The sequence below is a fragment of the Alosa pseudoharengus genome, unplaced genomic scaffold, assembly GCF_046254945.1.
Source record: "Alosa pseudoharengus isolate Yale_2024_CS ecotype anadromous, Long Island Sound unplaced genomic scaffold, YU_APseudo_1.1 YU_APseudo_1.1_scf_13, whole genome shotgun sequence".
Classification (NCBI taxonomy): domain Eukaryota; kingdom Metazoa; phylum Chordata; class Actinopteri; order Clupeiformes; family Clupeidae; genus Alosa; species Alosa pseudoharengus.
This window is the reverse complement of record NW_027468598.1, coordinates 11,716,692-11,739,660: the sequence shown is the minus strand read 5'-3', so window position 1 is coordinate 11,739,660 and position 22,969 is coordinate 11,716,692. Positions and strand designations below refer to the sequence as shown.

The following is a 22,969-nucleotide window of genomic DNA, read 5'->3' as shown; positions in this document are numbered from 1 at the left end:
ATCAGATTTGAAACGTTGTAAAGTGGGAAAACGTATTTTGGGGTGCTCCCCATCCCATATAAAATTGCGAAGGAGCTTGTCAACTCTTTTCCAATAGTCAGTAGGTGGTGGCAGTGGGAGCATCATGCTAATAAAATTAATTTGAGGCAGGACATTCATTTTAATTACAGAAATTCTTGTTTGTAATGAACCTGACATTTTGCTCCAATTAGTTAAATCTCACTCAACATCTTTAAATATTCTTTCATAATTATATTTTACCATCCCAGGGAGTGACGTTTTAATATGTATGCCTAAATAAGTTAATTCTGATCTTACAGGAATTACTGAAGGAACTAAAACAGTTTTGGCCAAGCTATTAAGTGGTAATAATGCTAATTTACCCCAATTAATTTTATAACCAGATATAGCACTACATTTTTCAAACACTGGCAGATGATCTGTAATAGATTTTTCTAAATCAGACATATATAAGATTATATCATCCGCATACAAGGATATGACATGCCTTGATCCTTTAATTTCAACAGGCTTAATGATCTGATGCTGTCTAAAATACTGTGCTAATGGCTCAATAGATAAAAAAAATAAGGCAGGGGACAAAGGTGAACCCTGACGGGTTCCTCTATAAACTGGAAATGAGTCAGAGTGCAAACCATTCGTACAAACTACAGCAGAAGGATTCCTGTACAAGACTTTTATCATATTAATAAAACTGTGTCCCAAGCCAAATTTGCCTAAAGCCGCCCACAAATATTTCCATTCAATCCTGTCAAAATGCTTTTTCAGCATCCAATGACAAGGCTGCACAGAGGGAGTCTACCTGTTGGGACTCATGTATAATATGTAGCAAACGGCGTACATTATCAGCTGCTAATCTTCCCCTCATAAACCCCACCTGATCAGAATGGATCAACTTTCCCATATAATTTTCAAGTCTACAAGCAAGTACTTTGGAATATAATTTAATGTCAGAATTCATCAAGGAGATAGGCCTATAGTTAGCACATTCAGTAGGATCTTTACCTTTCTTAGGCAACAAAGAAATCAATGCATTATTCATATGATGGTGAAAAGAACCTTGATCAACTGCCGTGTGTATAGCCTCTAACAACACTGGACCCAGGCTGTTCCAAAATTGTAACAATAATTCTGGAGGGATGCCGTCTAGTCCAGGTGTTTTTCCTCTTGTCATACTTCTCACAGCTACATGCAATTCTTCTAAAGAAATAGGGTACCCTAAGTCTTCAGATTCTGCTTGGCTTAGACTAGGCAGATCTAGTTCATCCAAAAACTGACTACAATCATCCAATTCAAAAGTGTCAGAAGAATTGTAAAGATCCTGATAAAATGATTTAAATACGTGATTAATTTAATCTGAATAAAAAACTAACCCTTTCTGGGATGACCTGATAGAATTTATGGAAGAATATTTTTCACACTGTTTCAGTTTAAGTGTGAGTAATTTACTAGGCCTACTTCCATGAAAATAATATTTCTGTCTAACTCTATGGATAATGAACTCTGCCTTTCTTCTTAATAAGTCATTTAACTCTGATTTAACTGCCATGAGATTGTGCTCCACCGACTGACTATAGGTAGCTTTGATTTCCTGTTCTAATAAGTTGCATTGCTGTTCCAACATATTTATTTTCTGAAGTCTAGCAGGAAGGAAAATCATTCAAGAAGGAGATAGAAAAACTCCTAATAAAGCCCTTTGTTGCCATCCATACTAAAATAGGATCATCAATGGAACCTTTATTAATGGACAAAAATTCAGTTAACCTGTCTTTAAACTCAGCCAAAAAATTTAAATTTTGCAAAAGGGTAATATTAAATCTCCATCTGGGTGATTTTGTTTTACTTTCAGTCCCACATCAATTCCTCAGGGTTCCTACACATTTTCCATTTCAAAATTCCATACTTTTTCCTTACTCAAATTTCCAAACTTCTCGGTAGATTTTTCTGACCGTATTCTCGACATTGCGGCCACTTCTGGTTTGGGATCTGTAACTCCAATGGGTGGGGCGTTGGCAATGTAGTGGCAAAGGAGCTGGGCCAGCAAGCAGCAGCCCCCAGCCAGACCGTCCTCCTTGTCAATATGGCTGAGGACATGGCCATTCCCATTCCACTATACACATTCAAGTCAAGGCAAGTGTACTGGGTCAGTGACGTGCCGCACTGATTTGCACTTCCAGGAGCAATAAATATTATATATTTATATAAAATAGGTTTAAATTCTATGTACACTTTAATCTCACTTTAATAATACACTTAAAAGTCAAGTTAAAGTAAAGTCTAAGCAAACAGTGGCTGCTGGCTTTTACTCAACATCCCGACAAACACGGGATGTCCCCCGGACTTTAAGCGGACATTCAGGTTAGTCACAAACGTTGTGTTCTCTAGCGGACGTCACCAAAACGTTATTGACGTCCGGAGCAAGTTCTCCTTTTGGTCCTTATGTGATCCGGTGTCGGACCTTTTGGAGACGTCCCCGTTAAATCCCTTGGTGTCGTCCGTATTGGGTCATTTCAATAACATCCCAAGGATGTCCTTGTGTGGGCCCGAAAATAACATTATACTGGGGATATCAAGGGGACGTTTGTTTGCTAAGTGCACGCGAGGCAACAGAGTTGAGAGGGCTCTGGCTGCAGCCTGCAGGACAGAGACATCCACATCCATCCACATCCACCTCGCATGTTACACGTCATTACGTAGTGTCGTATCAGATATTCAGACTCGGGCCAGAAATTAAGTCCAAATATCTTGTCTACAACGTAACAAAAATACTCCATTTTAAGTGCTGAAGTCAAAAACCTTTCCCAAAAAGAAGGCGCAAAAGTCGAGCAGAGTTCCTTGCAAAATTCCTTTAATGACTACATAGCGCAAAGCCTGAGTGGATCGCACGATCGGACTCCCGAACAATTGGTGAACACCATCATTGAGTTCAGCTCAGGTTCAGCTACCCAACAAACACGGGACGTCCCCCGGACTTTAAGCGGATATTCACAACGTCCCTATTTAGTCCCCTCTAGTTAACGTCACCAGAACGTTATTGACGTCCGGAGCAAGTTCTCCTTTTACTCGTCATTACGTAAACTATTTTCAGACATAACCTCTGAAGTATATGCGGAGGTATGTCAAACGGAGGTTCGACCCTTCGGATGATTCAGATATGATGCTAACCTGCGGACCTTATACTGACCTTATACTGACCTATATGTGTATGACATACACGCACATTAGAGTGCGGATCGGGCCGCAAATTTCTGTCCGAACCCGGCCCGCGTCCGACAGAGTTGCGTCCGAACCCGACCCGAACCCGAAAGGCATTTTCATTTTTATGTCCGAACCCGACCCGAGCCCGACGCAGATGATGCCTCAGTTATTCCCATGCTAGTTCACGTTTGTGGATAGCCTGTCTTTTTAGCCCATTAAACGGAACACACAACAAATTGTCTACAGAATCAGATGAGTGTGCACGCACGCAGGTCACACACAGCGCACATTAACACAAGAGGCCCAAGCAAGCATAGCCTAAATTAGGGATGTAACGATTACCGGTATAATGATAAACCGTGATAAAAATGTTGACGATAACAATTACCGTTTTCTTTTGAAATATCATAATTATCACGGTTGATTATCACGGTGTTGAAACCGTGTGTTTAATCCTTCCCAGCTACAGTAGGCCTGGTACAATGAAGCAAAATTGGTACCCTACTGATTCTGTTGTCTAATTGATGGTTTTAACTGCGAATTGGATTAGACCTGATTTTAAAAGGCGGAACATTTTCACCGCAAAACTTGCACTGTATCATTTGCACTCTGCGTCTTTTTATGTTTGCGTGCACATTAAATCCATTCCACTCACGTTATCAGAAGAACACAGTAGCCTAAAGTTTTATTTCGAACACTTACTTTGGTCTCACTCAGGGTAGGAATTTCACGGCGGCCACGTTTTTGCCCCTTGCGTTGGCCGTGATGTCCCTGAATGAATTTCTTTTACGCAGTGGAGAAAGTGACAGCGCAGGAAAGAAAGTGCGTCTAAATTCACCTATTCTTCTCAGTTGAACTACTCGCGAAGTAGCCTACTCATCACACAGACATCACAAGTATCACATGAAAGAGCTTTTTCTCAGCTTTTAAACGATGTTAGCCGCGAATGGCTGTGGTGAACGGTTCGCGAGAAACGTAAATAATATAATTAAATGTAATCATAAATTCTACTGAAGGTTTTCGTCCATCTCCCTACCCATTCCTCTCGGTGCAATACTTCACGAACCTTTCGTTTAACACATGACAAACCATATATCAGAATAAACAGCAGACCTTACCGAACATAAAGGTGTAAAGCAGTCCCCTGTACAGTTAGCCGTTCCAGAGTAATCCACTTTTGAATTTGCAGTACATTTCGACATGCATGGATGTCTCCAAATTTGGGCTTTAAGTTTTACAATGTGTTTAAATTGTTCCACATGATTTCATAACGGGCCAAATACAAAATAAATGTTACAAATATCGCCTATATATCGGTAAATCAGAGGACAGCTGACTAAGAGTTTGTGAAAGTAGATCACAAAATGCTAAGCATGCATCTAGGCTATTTGAGTTTCTTAAAGCTGAACTGTGCTTAAATTGTTCAATACATGATTTCATAACAGGCCAAATATAAAATAAATGTTAAATATAGCCTAGATATCTGTAAATATTAGATGTTCAGATGATTTGCAGTTCTATATAATATGTCATGTTTCATGTTTTTGTAATGTTTCATACAGTGATGCAGGTCTACTGCAGTGAATAGGCTATACAACTTTGATATTTTTTATAGCCTATGTGGCCTTTGTGCCCTCCACCAAATATGCCCAACCAGAGGTTAAATTGGGCCGGAGCGCACCGGAGCGCAGCTCCGCCTCCTCAGGTCCACAACACACCCTGCAGGAGCTCAGCTCCGTCTCCTTCAGCACCAAATATTATTATTCCACTAGAATTATTTTTCATCTCCTGGCAAATACATGTCATATGAGACTGAATAATTAGCAAGACTAGCCTAATATTGAACTTCCGTGGCCCAGTAAAATCTCAAGTTCAGGTTTAATTTCTCGCGGTGTACTCGTCACACAGATATCACGTGAACGAGCGGAATCTAAGCTGTCCAATGATATTAACGCCAAGTGGCTGTGATAAATGGTTCGCGAGAAACTTAACATTAAACTTGTAATGAAATGTAGACCTAGTCAAATTTGCATTCTGCACACATCTCTGCACAAACTATTCACTCAACACAAGGCGAACCGTATATCACAATAAACAGCAGACCTTGCCGAATACGAGGATATAACGCATACATCTGTAGGCTACAACAAGCGGTTCCCGAGTAATCCGTTTTTTTAAATCGCAATACATTTCTACATGGTCTCCAACTTTGGGCCAAAATTATAATGTATTCTCATCTAAACTATTTAGCCTACAGTATGTCAGTAGAAACGTTTCTGTAAATTGCTTAGCCAGAGTATCCAACCATCATGTTTGTTATATTGCCAGATGCTATAATATAGCCTAATATAATATAATATACTAATATAATATAATGCTTCCTAATGCCATGAATGCATAAATATGAGGAAAACATCATGAGACGCAAATTATTTTTTCTTGATATAAAGGCTGACATAAGACATATTGCATTTAAGACAAATATTATCACATCTACTTTCCCAGATATGGGTAGCCCAGACTGTCCTGAAAAAAAGGAAGATATAGCATGTATAGATGCCCATTACAATGACCAATATAACTCAATAACCAATATGACTAGCTTAAGCCTTAGATTAACTAGCTGAACAACACAGGTTGTTTTGCTACAAGCTACTGCATAATTTCATGGAGTGCTGAAATGTACACTATTTTTGACCTATTTTTGAAAATATGCTTTGTGGTTGTGAATTTATTGCAGTATCATAACTATTCTGTGTGTGCATGGTTAAAACTCTGAACTGCAAAATACTTTATGCTACAGAACAAATATTTCCATCCATATATTTTATAATAATTTTATATAATATTATGTAATTATTAAGTCTAACCTCTGAATTTCTTTTGAAAGTGCACCAGATTGATGCATTTAAACGTTAAAATATACAAAATTTTCTTATGGGGGAGCATGCCCCCAGACCCCCGTAGGGGGGCTTGTGTCCCAGTGCAGTTTAGGCCTAGTGACACCCCTGATCTATAACGATGAAACGGACCCTGGAAGATGTTTTGAGGGGCGGTAGAGATTGAAGATGTAAACCCAGAACTGTGCAGAATCAAGTCATTTTGAAGTAGGCTATAGAACTATGCATTTAGTAGAAAAACCCTAAAGAGAGGCACAACATTAAAGGTAAAAATAACAATAAAGTAGGCCAGGGATGGATTACTGCACGGGCCTACCGGGCCCAGGCCCAGGGGCCCAAGGGGTCAGGGGGCCCTGAAGCCCAAGCCTTTGCACAGAATCATTGCCTCAATATCAATAAATCAGGATGTAGGCTATGAATCTGATTGAATTTAGTATTGGCCATCCCCAAAATGCACCAGATTACAGGAAATCACATCAAACAAATTAAAAATGTTCTGGGGGAGGACCCCCAACCCCCCCCCCCCCCCCCCTAACAATAGTAGTCCTACCTTACATTAATACTGGAAAAAGAGCCCATTTGGTGTAAAAACACATTGTCATTTTACGGTGCGATTTTGAATGACCATTCACCGTAAATAAGGGCTCCCCCTCCTTACAAAAGCCAATTTAACGACTGTGCCCAACTGAAGGCCAAGTGGCCTTGCCCCCAGAATGGTGAAATTCCAAGCCTGGTCTCACTCATTGGATCCAAATAACAGTAATAGCAACCTCCAAGTCATGGTAGGGTAAGTTAAGCGATAAGCACATAGCCAATTAAACATGAAAAACTGAACGGGACACTTTTTGAAACTATTTCAGCGTGTGTAGGCCTATCAGTGCTTGTGCAGTGCATATTGAACACACTTTTAAAAATACCGTGATAATACCGAAAACCGTGATAATTTTGGTCACTATAACCGTGAGGTTAAATTTTCATACCGTTACATCCCTAGCCTAAATAGAATTCTTGTCTTAACATTGACGAAAAGTCTTAAAAATGAACTGCAACAGTCGTTGAAACTACAGTGCTTCTGTCACTGATCCATATGCAGCATCGACGTTAATTGGGGCAACTCGAGGAAATCCTCATCCAGTTGAACGAGACGAGTAGGTCTTTTTTACATTTTACTTTATTCTCAAAAAACAAACGTTTGCATCATGTAAAGCAGACCTGTTGGTTACCCACCATAATAAGGAATTTAAATGTAAAGCTTCCAATGCATATCGTCCCCATGTGTCCGAACCCGACTACAATTTCTAAATATTTGTCCGAACCCGTTTCACCATTTTAGGGGCAAGGCCACTTGGCCTTCAGTTGGGCATATTTGGTGTGGGGCACAATGGCCACATGTCAGGGCACCAAGGCCAAAGTTAACTATACAGTAGTAGGCTATAAAAATGATCAAAGTTGTATTTAGCCTATTCACAGCAGTAGACCTGCATCACTGTATGAAACATTACAAAAACATGAAACATGACATATTACATAGAACTGTAAATCATCTGATCATCTAATATTTACAGATATCTAGGCTCTATTTAAAGGAACCGTATGTAGGATTTTGGCCAAAACTGGTACTACAATCACTTTCAAAATACTGTAGAGCGGTGTACACCGCAGATGTGATAACTAGAGCAGAGCTGGCAACCCAGATGCCGAAACACTACTGACTTTGTGATTACTAGATATGTGGATCAGGCTAAAACACAAATATGTAAACATCAACATCAGTTGAGGGCTGCAACTTCACTTTTTTAAATGACGATATCCTGGCCGGACTACTGTTGTCAGTGATATAAGTATTTGAAATTAGCATGATTTCCTAATGTCTAGTGACAAATCAGGGTTGTTTTATGATTAATTGAATTACATTTCTTACATACGGTTCCTTTAACATTTATTTTATATTTGGCCTGTTATGAAATCATTGTATTGAACTATTTAAGCACAGCTCAGCTTTAAGAAACTCAAATAGCCTAGATGCATGCTTAGCATTTTGTGATCATTAAGGCTACTTTAACAAACTCTTAGTCAGCTGTATATCCTCTGATTTTAGTATTTACCGACATCTAGGCGATATTTGTAACATTTATTTTTTATTTTGCCTGTTATGAAATCACATAGAAAATGTTTCACACATTGTGAAACTTACAGCCCTAATTTGGAAACATGTATGTCGAAATTTGCTGCAAATTCAAAACCGGATTGCTCTGGAACGGCTTACTGTACCAGGGACTGCTTTAAACCTTCGTGTTTGGTAAGGTCTGCTGTTTATTTTGATATATGGTTTGCCATGTGTTGAACGAAGGGTTCGTGAAGTATTCCACCAAGATGAATGGGTAGAGAGATAGGCGCAGAACCTAGAATTTATGATTCATTTTAATCATAGTATTTATTTGCCGTTCACCAAATGGCTAACATCGCTTAAAAGCTGAGAAAAAGCTCTTTCATGTGATGTGATACTTGTGATGTCTGTATGATGAGTAGGCTACTTAGTGAGTAGTTCAACTGAGAAGAATGGGTGAATTTGGACGCACTTTCTTTCTTGCTGTGCGCTGTCACTTTCTCCACTGCGTAAAAGACTAAATTAATTTGCGCTGTGAATGCTAAGATTATTTTGACAGGCCATAGGTTAATAAAATAGGCTATTAGTCGGACGCAAACCAGAATATTGAAAGAAGGGGGCACCAAGGCCACAGTGGCCTGTAAACCTCTGATTTTCAAACTGGCATCACGGCCAACGCAAGGGGCAACGATGGCCGTGGCCGCCGTGAAATTCCTACCCTGGGCCGCAGTCACAGCTGCTAGCCTACTGTTTTTGTTTACAACAGACAGCATGGAGGGTGAATACAGCGCGCTGGTTTTGAATGTTGTTGCAACAATGCTGCATGTATTCCGTTACATCCACAACATCTGCAGCATTGATGAAAGATTGGAGCGTGACCTACAGGCAATTCGAAGAGATTACGACAATGAATGCCGTCGTGAACGAATCCGTTACTGGAGAAAGAGAGCTGCAGTGCTTACAGTTTGCCCAGCGTCAACAGCAAAGGAGGGTGTGGAGGATTGACCCGTGGTCTGTATTTTACCGGGGAAACGGGAGCTGGAAGGCTTTGGTCACCCTATATGCATATTGTTGTGCCAACTGTTGTACATGAAACTACATTCTATGTACACGTGCAGTTGTGAACTCTGAATGCACACAAAGCGCACATGTAGACACAAGAAAATCTATTGTGCGTATAGGCTAACACTTGATGTAGTCACGTAAGTGCACATACTTGAAGCTGACCTACAGTATTTGTATGTTTTTTTTTTAAAGAATCCTGGGCATGATCTCTGCAGCAATGATGGTGTTACCACACAGTCTCTTTAGAGACAGATTTCAGCAGCACTGGCTGACTGCCTCAAACCTTCACCCATGGAAAAAACGGGCATCTTTAAGCAACACCAAAGAACTTTCCCTCTGTCGCACGCACGCTATTTGTTTATCCAGCACCGGCTTTGCAAATAACGATGTCCACAGACAAGGTAGAATATTTTGCATGACTTATAAAAGTATGATGTATTGCGACATCAGATGCAAGTCAAATTTGTAGTTTCTTATGTCTCATTCCATCGAACTACAGATCCGCTACCCGATCTGGCAAACTTACATAGTGCGGTTATAGCCGATAGAGGGCCGCAAAGCGAATGCAGAATTGCCGTTCACCCTGTTACGAGTTGATGAACCACTGAAACGATTTTGGAAACATTATTTTAAGGTACAAAAAACTCTTTGGTGTTGCTTTAAGTTCAACAAGTCATGTCTGTAAGCTCTGCCCCAATGACCAGGCAGCAGGATGCGCGTACAAGAGCGTTACGCTCCGCTCTAGAATCTTTGCTACAAAGTGGGGTCTGGGTCTGTGGTTGCGCGGCAGTTGCTAGATAATAATGTAAACTCTACATTATTAACAACTCTACATAAATGCTGCCAATCAACAAAAAGCATGCCTTTTATGTCTGTGTATGTAGGCTACACAGGATTTGATGTAGGCCTACAATAAACGCAACCAAGAACAAAACCGAATAGCTGTTTCATTTGAAACTTGCAGAATTAATCAGAAGTTAATTTTCACCAAAAACCGGGGCAATTCGTGTCCCGGAAAATATTATTAATTATCCGGGACAGTCACTCAAAAAAGAGAACAATCCCGGGAAATCCACGTGGCAACCCTAGCTGAGACAGTACTAAGTTAGCCTATGCTGTAAACAGAATGGACGGAACTCGACAGATTTTTGGTTTAATGAATAAGGTGGATAGGAGAGACAAAGAAAGCAGTTGAGCTGTTAAATTGGCCTTGTTCCGCCATGCCCATTTTAGAGATGTATTTTCTTCCGCCTTACGCTCAATTTTTCGGTTGGCTAATTCCAGCTAGTTAGCTTCATTGGGATAACATGGCAGAAGATGATGGAGAGGCTAACATGGGAGGATATTAAAAGATGCCACCAGGAGGTCAGCTGGCAAGATTGTACTTCACCATCCAAGGCTATTCACCACCTCTAAGGTGTGGGTAGATATGCGACGGTGGCCTCCCGTATGGATTATTTTAGAGACGGACTGGCCATTCTCAGCACAGTATGTCAATACATAACATATTCTTATAGAGTGCTTTCTTTATTTTTACCCTCAATGCATTATATGATTATTTACTGTCTAAAACCAAAACACCATATTACACAAACTTCCTAACTCTTGAATCCTATCTTACCTGTTTGGTAACCATGGTAGCCTATATTAAAAAAGTCATTAGAATAGTCGCTCCTAAGCAGTGTTGGGGAAGTTACTTTTAAAAAGTAGCCTAGTGTTTGCTGCTTACTCGTTACTTCTCAAAACAGTAAACCATTACTTTACTTAGTTACCCTCTATGGAAAGCAACTTTTTACATTACTCGTTACTGTTACGTTAGCCTACTTTTTTATGTTGCTCGACTTTGGGCAGAACCCAATATCTGTTCCTGTGTAGGCCTACATAAAGTTCTACTGTGGAGGACATAACAGGTATTTCTTTTGTGCTCAATTAAAAATGCCACAAGAGCACTTGACAAGAAAACATTGGGCTTATAGGCTTCAACACCACCACTAAAGTCCTATGAAAAAATATCAAATAACATAGCCTCGATAGCCTACAACTTGGGCATATAGGTGAACACAAAATATATGAGGGCTTATTTTATAGCCTTATACTCTCATAAAACAGGCGCTTCTCTGAAATTTGGTGCAAAGCTGCAAATCGTATCAATAGGCTGGCAGTTGAGTTAAAGGGAAACTTGGCAGTATTTCCCCCTCTGCTGGAGAAATTGTGCATTATGCTATTTCCAACTGGGAAAAGGTAACGGTAAAGCACATGGATACAAGCTAGCGAACGGTTAGCATAAGTTTGGCAGAACTATGTGGATGTTACAAGGTAAGAAACACGATTTAAAACGAGTTTCTTGTTTCTCACTTCTCTTTCCGGGACGGTAGTCTCAATGTTGCAAGTTTGGTTTCAAGTCAGGGCACAGTGTAGGCTACAACTAACACTCAGATTCCTCCCCTTAGTTTCAACGAGTTCGAAGTAATGTGAATACCTCCATCCCTCAGGAGTTGGCTGTGTCTCGCTTTCTATGATTGCTCTTCATTGCCATCAGCCTCTGTCACGTACCGTGTGGAGCTATGATGGCACTTCATGCTACCAGTCACGTAGGCTGCCGTCTGGAGCTCGTGCCTATTGCGCCGATATGAAAAAGGAACTACGTTACGTTACCAAATATTCAATAGTAGCACGTTACACTACTTTTTACTCGAAAAAGTAGTTATGTTACTGTAACGCGTTACACACAACACTGCTCTTAAGTCAGTGTTTCCCTAACTTCAGATAGGAACGATGTACAGTATTACTGCACATGCACATCAAAAGCTCCGCTCTAGAATCTTTGCTGCACATATGAAATCCAATTGACACGCGACACAATCGAACGCGTCATCCTTTTAAGAAATCTTCACTTTGGAGTGCGTTTGTAAAAGTATGCGTTTGAGGGAGATAAATCTCTGTTTACGTGTGAACAAAAGGGCCAAACACATACAAAAGTATGCATTTATACAAATATCTAGATACGTGTAAACGGTTCCTAAGTCACCAAGTCACAAGAAACGTTCCTAACTTTAGGCTGACCCATATGATGGCAGTTATCTCGATAGAACTCTGGCTGCTATCTCAGTGGATGTCGGCTACTGCTCAATGGGAAGTTCTGACACAAAACGGACAAAGATGACGCCCCCCTGTTTTCACATGGAATAAGGTGGATTGGAGAGGACTTTTATACAAATAGTTTAAAAATAAACATATATAATTAAAATTGGGAGAGATATACAAAAGAGAAAGAGAAGAAGTGAGAGAAAGTGGGCAAGAGAGAAGTAGGCCTGATGATTGCGGCGCAATAGCCTACGCTTTCAACATTAATTACATTAGATTCCATTGTTCTCAATACAACTCCGCACACCAGCATCACACTTTATTGCCTCCACCACTGTGTAATTTACGATTCAGTTCTATTTTGTCGGCGCTGCTCTGTAAAATCCATTGTTTATCCAGGGTTTGCCAGTTAAAAACGTTGGCGCTGATGTGCGTGGCTAAGTGACAGGGGGCAGCCATGGCCTACTGGTTAGCGCTTCGGACTTGTTACTAGGCACGGCTGAAGTGCCCTTGAGCAAGGCACCTAACCCCTCACTGCTCTCCGAGCGCCACTGTTGTTGCAGGCAGCTGACTGCGCCGGGATTAGTGTGTGTTTCACTAATTAATTCACGGATTGGGATAAATGCAGAGACCAAATTTCCCTCGGGATCAAAAGAGTATATACTTATACTTATACAGTGAACTCATGTTGGCGGCGGTGTACACTGGGCTTAAGAGATCCAGTTGAATGGAGACAGAGGGAAAAGTTCCTTTTAAGTGGCTGCAGTCAATTATTCTAGAGCCCAGGTGCACTGATTGCACCCTATTACAATTTGTGACCCTGCAAGGCGAAACCAGTCGTTTTGGTAAAATTTACAAAATTAAGTTAATGTGCTCACATGAACGGCCATTGACTAAGCTTTCAAACGATATGTATATCGAGGGTATTGCAAAAAGTATCGCTAAGATAACCGCATCCAAAATTGGCATGGTTCTCCTGTCGTGATACTCCAGAAGAGGAGAAAATCACCTTTTAAAGCGACACCAGGCAACGTTTTCGTGTTAATTAATCATCTTCGTAAGTTGGTATATTGTTAAATGACTCCTTACAGGGCGAATGAAGACTCTCTCGACCGCCCATACTGCCTGTAGGAAGAATATCCCACTTGCAAGTTCGGTGTATCCTACCCGCCGACCGAAGCAGGATCAGTTTACATCCTGCATACAGCACAGAGGCAGGCTAACGAAACTCTAGCGATTGTTGCAAACGTGTGTATAATGGCAGAGCCAGTGAAGAAGCAGCGAAAACCCTTGACGGAAGACGCAAAGAAAAGGAAAAGAGCTTCAGACCGAGCGAGGGGGAGTTTCTTAGAGAAAAAGCATCAAGCTTGCCTGGTGTCCCTTTAAGTAAATTGTCACGTGCGATAGTGTGAGGACACAGCTATTATTAGCCTCACGGTAGCGTGACTTTGAAGCGGATGACTTACTATGTCCAGTTTTATCAACCGAGTGAGTGTCTTTTTCTGCCCCCTAGTTAATACCTGGGACGGTCATAAGGTGTCACTATAGAATATAATTAATGTATTTCGGGGGAAGTAAGGGGAGAAGAAGTTCTATGTACACAGATTGTGTAGGCTAGGCTATAGGCCCACTTTTAAAATGTGCTAGTGCTATGACAATGGAAAACTTTTCCTAGTCTGTAAAATGACAAAAAGGATATTTCTAAATAAAACTTTGTGCTTTTGACCGTTCGTGCCCTGAAAGGCAAGTCTTTCACATTGATATTCGTTTACATCTGCCAAGAACGATAGAGAGCTTACACATAACGAGTAGCCTAATGAGTAGTATACATTTTAGCTCTACCGTAAAACCTTATAGCGACGTGGACAAATGGAATGACTGCTAATGTGTTTAATCTTCCCCTAAATAAACTCAGGCTTTAACAGTCAAAACGTATGTTTATCCGTGAAATTTGTTCACAATATGAAAGTGTAGACTGTATACTGTCGAATTATGCTAAAACCTGAAATTCGACATTAAATTCGACATTAATTATGTTAAGTCAAGCAGAAATGTCTTAGTTTTTATTAAATATCTCAAAAAGTATAAATCTCACAAAAATGAAAAGTCATGTAAACAATTAGATTCAACAGCTAGTACGCTAAGCGGTTCAAGTTGAATTATACCCTGGAATAATAATAATAATAAGAAGAAGCCACCGAATAACAATACAGTGCATTGCTTTGCATGCAATGTAAATATGCATTGTGCCCCTGTTTAGGGATATTTGATGAATGTTGGTGAAAGTATTAAGTAGTAAGTGATAACTACTGGAAATATTTATAGCCTAACATTACACCATTAGTGCAACATTCAAAGCTGACATGTGCCCTCTTCTGTTGTGAGTTCTCAAATGAACAGCTGTCTAAAGTACCTAACAAATCGGGTTAGAAAGACTGAGAGGAATGTGTTTCTCTTCAGACAGCTGTGGGAAACCTGCTACCACTCTAGGGTACAGTATTTATTACAGCAGTAAACCTCAAACATATTACCTGTCACTGAGAGACTGTGTAGCCTACTTTAACTCCACACTGAAAAATCTTGCCTTACCTGTATGCACTGCAGCAGATTTGATCCCTCTGATCGGGGCCAAGGGTGCTCTGCAGATACCAGATTCGCTCTCACTTACACATCAGAACCGCTGTTAAGCACGAGTTGACCGTGTTATGACACTGTCACAATCATTCAAGTGGACACTAACGATGCGGGACTCCACTATTCGCTCAGAGCTTAGTCTCCTAGTCAGATGGTCATCATGGTGACCAGTATATCTGCATAGAGAACCAATGTTGGTCCCTGTTTATTGTTTTTTTTTTATCAGTTATTTGGTCTAACGTTAGGCTGACCTATTTGAAAGGATTTGCGTTCTGGTCACTTGGGTCAATCCAAACTGACAAGAGTATGTCTTTGTAATCCCACTGTGGACATGGGGATTGAACCCTGTCATTAACTAGTCACACAGGACAATGATAAACACTCATATATTATGATGCAAACTAAATAACAACAGTGGGCATTTAGCAATACTCATCACATGCAACTGTCATACAAACATATATAGAGCAATACAGTAGTTTAAGTTTTTGTTACATTATCATCAGTATGTCCATCAGAAGATAAAGTACAACTTGACAAATGACAAGCACAAATAATAATTTAAAAAAGCTATTTAAGCCAAGAGAAGTGGCAGAGATTTACAATAGCCAATGTAATTTATGATGCAGACTTTTGTCGGTGGTGTCTGTGGTGTCCAAATATCACATTTCTGTCATATTGGATAACCAATTCAAACAAAATTAGTTTCGAGCTAAACAAAGCCTATTTGGCTATGTCTTGGATCCAAAAAAAATGGATCAAATAATCTCTATGCAATTTAACAGTTAACTGCTTCTTAAAGCTGCCCTCTCCCCACTAATAACATAAAACATATGTGATACATATCGAGAGTCCAGAGATGAAGCTGGGGGCAAAGTTTCCCTTTTCTGAGCACAGACAAATTTGTTCCTGTGGAGTACAGCACCTATAGGAGCAGCTTCGCAGAAGGACATATGGGTCCAGAGTACAGAGGCCCCTCAGGCGTGACTGAAGCCAACGGCTCTCACGTCTCAATTTAGCTGTGCATGCATGTAGCTTTGTATCCCTTGTGCTGTGCTCCCCCTCTTCTCCCCTAGGGGAAGCAGAGTGCAAGTTTGCTCAGGGTTTTGTTGTGGTTACGTTGGCCCATGTTGGAAACTCTTTCAGTTGGAACATCGCCACACCCCAGGTGTTTAGGGCAAGTTGGACACACAAGACACCCAAGAGGTTCAGCACAAAGCCAGCCTTTGCCTGGTAAGGATAAGCACAACACAGTTACAAACACAAAGTGTGTGTGTGTGTTTGTGTGTGTCCTTAATTGAAATTATTTAGTCAGAAGTAGCTCAAATGTTTTACCATGTCTATGACTTTGAGGTTCCCGTATGAGAAAGCGATGGCGTTCGGTGGGGTAGCCACTGGCAGCATGAACGCCAGGGAGGCACAGATGGTGCTGGGCATCATGACGTACAGTGGATGCAAACCAATGTTGCTAGCCTAAGGATGGACAGCAAATTATTGTACAGTGGGCAGTGCTTCGACTTGGCCAGCTTCACTCGCGGTCCGCGCGTGGGATCACGCGGTATCACGCAACTTTAATTTGTATTTTCCCAGTGAGACGCTGCAACAACCCAAACAACCGCGGTAGATGGCTCAAGTGAGCAGGGTGTCTCGTAAAAAGAAATGGAGCCTGGAAAACCCTACACAGACTTCACTACAGACTTTAGCAGACTGGTTTAGAAATAATTTAATAGCCAGAAATATGCCTGCCCTGCCCTAATAAAGAAATATTTGGATATTTGTATACCAGGCCATACATTATGCATTATGGACAGGAGGGGAGACTTTCCACACTGAGCCCCTCATCCACACACACACACACACACACACACACATTCCAGCGCCACCTATACATGCACCATTACGGACAATCCTGAAGGTTTAGGTTCAGAACTATAAATTAGTGTTTTTAATTAAATATTATAACAAAATGATAACAAAATGTCCTACAACGTACATCTGATTTCTGCATACTGTATAAGTCAGGCCTTTCTCACACCACTCGGTGCCACCCGGTCCATGTTCTCTTACCATGGCGCCCAGTATGGGCAGGAAGAGAGTGGTGGTGGCTGTGTTGCTGGAGCACTCGGTGAAGGTGGCAATGAGCAGGCAGATGAGGAAGGCAATAGCAAAGTCAGGGACATTCTTCAGGGGCTCCAGGCTTTGACCGAGCCACAAAGAAAGTCCAGATGTCTGTTTAGAGGCACCATGGGAAGTCCAAATACAAAAGGGCCAATGAGAAAAATGCTGTGTTGCATGATATCGAGATTGTCCTCACAGAGACAGAACATCAAGACTTATCTGATTGTGTTTTCACTAATATATAACTCAATGTAAATAATTTACCTCAAATATAGTCCTAAATGGTATTAACAAACAAAAATCTAAGCAATTTTCAAAAAAAGGAAGTAAAGGAAAAAGAATGCATGGGTCATATAGTCATATGGCTTAAGACTAGAATCTTTGTCAAATTTTCCAAACTGACAATTTGTGGCCCATGTATATTTACTGTAGTACTCCACTATTAGTACTGTATTATGCACTGTATCACTGTAAACGCAGTATCACAGTGTTTTATCAGAAGAGAGGGACAGTGTATTATACCTCACTGCCACTTGCCAAGGCAAAGCCTCCTCCCAGCAGGAGAAGAATGTTCCAGGGCATCTTTTCATGAACCACCTCCCAGTTCAGCAGAGCCGGTGGGGCCTTCAGACTTTCCCCTGTGAGATAAATCACAATCTGTCATCATCAGCCTCTGTAGAGGTGAGAGACCTGTTCGGGCCACTTCAAAATGATCCCATTTTTCATGCAAAGCATTTCAAACCCAGTCAGTTCACAGGATAGTTCCCCAACTTGGTTTAAGTTGTAGAGCTTTGCTGTTCAGGGAACCGGGCTGTAGCGTTAGAATAATATATCTGAAAATGTCCTGTTTCATTTAGGAGGTGGTTTTCTGAGATAATCCAGGACACCATTGATAAATCCTACGTTTACAAATAATAATCTTCTCATATACAGTACATACGGTTACCATATCATATCATACAGACAGTTCCAAGTGTTTCTTGTGTTCTTACCAAATTTTTAGAAAAAGTAAAATGCACCCTGTTTGCCACAATGTCATAAAATGTACGAGAACATTGTAGTTTCTAAGAAACGGTTCTCCGGTAAGCAAATAAATGCGAGGAGTGGTGAGAATCTCTCCCATGTCTTCCATATGAATGGTGGCGACATACCTCCAGGTCAAAGCTATTTTTCAAATGTAAGTAATCCTAACAGGCTGCCTTTGTTTGGTAAACAGAGCACTTGACACCATGACAAAGTGAATCGAATATGAGCTTTTTGAATATGAGACTTAGAGAAAAACCTCTGTGGGAGGTTTCATCCAAGAATTGGAGAATAATTAAGAAAAGGATACACACAGGGACACTTTGCTGGACATTATAAAAATTATGAAAATATTGTTGTGTGTGTGATGACTGAGATCTCAAAGTCATCATACCATTCATATCACCTGTCCTGCCCCCGAAACATTGTGGCCTTTGTGAGGGAATAATGAAAAAGAGCAGGGACATGAAAATGGCCACAGTCCCATCAGTGACATACCTGAAACACAAGACGCCAGACCGTTAACAATTCAATACCCCCATGCATGAGTCACATAGGACTAATGTGAGTGATTGATCCTCACTCATGATTTATTAGAACACTGGCATGAAATGACCTCTGGATATGCACAAAATAGTTACTTCATTGATAAATAGCACTTACAAAGCAACTCACCAATTATTTTTGAAATTGGACATATAGAAATTGCTTGGTTAATGACTAACGTCCCTACCCAGCACAGACGTAGACTGTAAATGTTTTAATTCAAATTTGTATGTTATCTCTAAAAATTACCTGTTTTTCATGACTAAATGGGGTGGGGGTTTACTTACTCTTTCTCCTGGTTAAAGAGCACTGTGGCCCAGCCGGGCATGAAGCCGGGCTCTCGGGTGAACCACAGCAGAACCAGCAGCACAAACACCACCAACACACTGCCCTCTGCAAAGGATATGCTGCCAAGCTTCTTATATTCATTCTTCATCACTTGGTACGCCGCCCGGTCGCCATCAGATTTGGACCCACATCCAAATGATTTCTTGAAACTGTTGAGTCAGAGAAAGTGTACAGTTCCAAACAATCAAGGCCAAAACAATGCTGTACACTGGATTGGTGTCAGTAACAGTCTGTGAAGGACAAGGACACTCTGTCAGGGTATTTAGCAGTGCGATTAGATACAGTATGTGTTAGACATATAAAATTTCCCAAATATCTGGGTGCATGCTTTTTTGGGGCGCTAGAGCAATGTCGGATATTTCTACACACTTTCATGCAATCAGTCAGTCTGAAGAAGTGGCGTATGCTTGTCATGATTGACAAAATATTGTATTATTTGTGTGAGGCCAGCTGTGGCCTACTGGTGAGGGCTTCGGGCTTGTAACCGAAGGGTTGCCGGTTCGATCCCCGACCTAGTAGGAAAAATGTGGGGGCGGGGAAAGTGGTTGTGTCTCCCATGCCCACATCCACGGCTGAAGTGCCCTTGAGCAAGGAACCTCACTGCTCCCCGAGCGCTGCTGTAGCAAGCAGCTCACTGCTCCGGTTTAGTGTGTGTACACTGTGTGCTGTGTGTGTTTCACTAATTCACGGATTGGAATAAATGCAGAGACCAAATTTCCCTCATGGGATCAAAAGAGTACTTATACTATACTTAGGGTAACATATACTATACTTCATTGAATCAGATTCATTGAAGTATAAAACTAGCCACTGACGTTCGACTACATACTTGAATCCCAGGTACATGAACTGAAGCCAGAGCCAGGCAATCACAAGCATCAACATCATATTGGGAAAGCAGAATCCAAACCAGCTGGCGAAGTTGATTATTCCACCATTGCCTGGATACAGTCTGTAAATAGTCAGGGAGAGAGAGAGATTTTAGTCTTCAAATGGCAGGAGGTATCCCGACAAGTTTTGCCATGTTTTTTGACAGTGTTTGAAAATATCTCACTCATCCATCTGTCCCTTGAGGATAAGGTTGGGGGTGGTGCCAGTCAGGGTGGCAGTGCCCCCGATGCTAGCCGAGTAGCACACACACAGGCTCATGCCCTTGGAGAGGTTGCTGTACTTCTGCTCACGTTTCTTGCGCTTTTCCTCAGCCAACATGTATCCATCTTCTACCACTTTCTCTGAAGGCAAACAATGTCAATATTAGTCTCCTCTATAACACACTCAATCACTATGAAACCAGTAATAAGTGAGATCTGAGAAACACTAAAGTTTACCCAACAAACTGTCCATCAGCATTTCGTTATCTTTTATTGAGGGAGGTGATTGACAAGGCAATGATAACTGACTGTGACCTGAAGTGTTTGCACAGCAGAACATAAATCAGAAAAAGCTCCTTTCCTCTATAACATAAATGTATCTGGTAGTAACTATCCACCTGTGGTGATGCCCTTGGTCTCGTCCATCTGGAAGCCCTCATTGGTCTGTCCCCTCTGTAGCTCCAAGTCGTCAGCCTCGGCCTCTGTCTTCTGGAGCTCGTCCAGCACAGCGTAGGCGATGGGCAGCATCATGGCTGTGGTGGCCGTGTTACTGATCCACATAGACAGGAAGGCCGTGGTGCCCATGAACCCCATCATGAGGCTGTAGGCCAGGAGAGGAAGGAGAAGAGCAGGATAAGGAGAGGAGGACAGAAGAAAGAAAATAGGAAGAGGAGAGGGCATGGGGGAAATAAGGCAAAGAAAGAATTGAAGAGTTAAGAAAGAATTTAAGGAAATGGAGTAAAACAACCCAAGACAGTAGAGGATTATTGGACAGGATAGTGGAGTGGAGGATCAGGGTACACAGAGAGAAGGGTAAAAAGGACACAAAGAACAAACAAACAATAAAGGACCCTTCTGAGCAATCTCAATCTCCTGTGTAGATAAGATAGCGGCTACGTACAGAGCTGGTTTCACCCCAACCAGGAGCAGCACACGCAGAGCAATGCGCTTGTGAAGGTTCCAATGCTCCACCGCAATGGCCACCAGTAGACCCCCAATGAACAGCATGTTAGAGTCTTTCAGATACTGGATAGACACCTAAAGACAAGTCATATTATTCATGTTACTCATCATAAGGCATCAAGGCAGGGCAAGGCAAGGAGGTTCAAGGCAAGGCACATTTATTTAAAAGGTGAAAGGCATACATTGGTAATAAACAGAGAAATAAACCATTTAAAAAGCCTAATCGTGATGCATATAAAACAGTTGTGAAGAAGATAAAGGCAATGTCCTGCAGATAAGGGGGGGGGCACAGTCTACCTCTGAGCCCTGCATGATCCCCATCAAGGGGAAGAGGATGACAGGGAGCAGCGCTGTGACGGCCAGCGGAATGCACTCTGTGCACCAGTACAGAGCCATCAGGATGATGGCAAAGCCACATTTGGCCTCCTGTAACACAAATCCCACACTGTGAGATGCAATGCATGGAGCCACACTGGCAGCAGTACAGAGCCATCAGGATGATGGCAAAGCCACATTTGGCCTCCTGTAACACAAATCCCACACTGTGAGATGCAATGCATGGAGCCACACTGGCAGCAGTACAAGGTCACACCACCTGGGATATATAGATGCAAACAAGTTTGGCAGAACCATGGGACAAAAAACTTTGTTTGAATACAAATTCAATTATAAGTAATTCGATTTTAATTTCTCAAACATGCTTTGGGCATTTTATATAGAGATTAACTTTATGATCTCTAGCTCATTTTAAATGAAAGCATATGACAATTATTGTAAAAATTACTGTTTAATTTCAGCAAACGAAATATATCTATTAAATATCAAATACTAGTAATACCATCAGCCATCACCATTTGCACACCTAGTTGCAGCTTTACAGTCATTTATTTGCATACAAAAATGTTTACATGGAAAAAGTTATGTGAGTCTTTCAAAAACGTAAAGAGTTAACTGTGACTTCTACACAAGGCAGAATTTAAAAGGATACTAGTGAAGACTGCAGAAATAAGACCGGGCCTATTTGCCAAATACTGTGCTACCACAACGTCTGTTTAATTACTGTGATGTCCCACCACAACCTCTGATACTAAGTCATGCTTAGCCTATCACCTAATACACAAACATACAAAGATAACTAACACAATAACACAGACATTTTAACAATGCTCCATCATAATTAACTAACCTAATGCCATCTTAAATCCCTAACATTTTTAACACAAGCAATGTTTAATTAATTAGTAAAGATATTCAGTAAGCACAAACATTTTCCACCATGTTCCTGCAGAACAATTCCATATTTTTGAATGAATCAGCTCAAGTGTTTGTTATTCAAAGTGTTATGCATGGTCTCACATACGTACCGGCCCATCAATGACCAACGGTAAGGGCAAAATCACAAGTGGTGTGACAAAGATGGTGATGAAATTGCGATATTTCCAGAGCCATCTTAAAAATCCTGCCATTGCTTCAGCCCAATAGATAAATGGAAAAAGTAAATTCCCCAAAGAAAAATTTAATTAACGAGAGGAAAAGATTTTATGAGATAATTGAGGATACAGCCACACTATTTAAAGAGAGCGCACCAGATAAAGTTGGGGTATATATAGTGCACTCTGGCAGAATTAAACATTAACCAAGGGGGGCTGATAAAATGAACGAGTGGTGTAGTACAGGTACGTGATACGCAGGACTACGCAGTATACCTACTTAAAAAGCATCACCATCTCAGTATACCCACTTAAAATAGCCAAGGATACGTATCAACATTTGGGGTTGATCATAGCATACTACAGCTAACTGCTACATCACAATATACCCACTACAGCTAACTACACCACTGGAATTAACAGTTTGAAAAAGGAATAAGA

At 41.0% G+C, this 22,969-nt stretch overlaps 1 protein-coding gene across 4 annotated transcripts; it reads right to left on the bottom strand.

Annotated features, from left to right (window-relative positions):
• Window positions 1–16,107: 16,107 nt before the first annotated feature.
• LOC143121112 (solute carrier family 13 member 2-like) lies at window positions 16,108–22,564 on the bottom strand. Of its 4 annotated transcripts, none has more exons than XM_076281500.1 (12): window positions 22,463–22,564; window positions 21,396–21,524; window positions 21,037–21,173; window positions 20,534–20,736; window positions 20,099–20,276; window positions 19,874–19,996; window positions 18,984–19,193; window positions 18,545–18,648; window positions 17,650–17,765; window positions 17,077–17,238; window positions 16,345–16,482; window positions 16,108–16,239 (listed from the first exon to the last, which is right to left on the bottom strand). In XM_076281500.1, exons 1-12 carry the CDS (start codon window positions 22,562–22,564, stop codon window positions 16,108–16,110), a joined length of 1,734 nt encoding a protein of 577 aa, XP_076137615.1. The 4 variants fall into 4 exon arrangements, with proteins under 4 accessions (XP_076137615.1, XP_076137616.1, XP_076137617.1 ...); XM_076281501.1 differs by having other exon boundaries at window positions 18,557–18,648; window positions 20,099–20,291; window positions 20,576–20,736; XM_076281502.1 differs by having other exon boundaries at window positions 18,557–18,648; window positions 20,099–20,291; window positions 20,576–20,685.
• Between the last annotated feature and the right edge of the window lie 405 nt (window positions 22,565–22,969).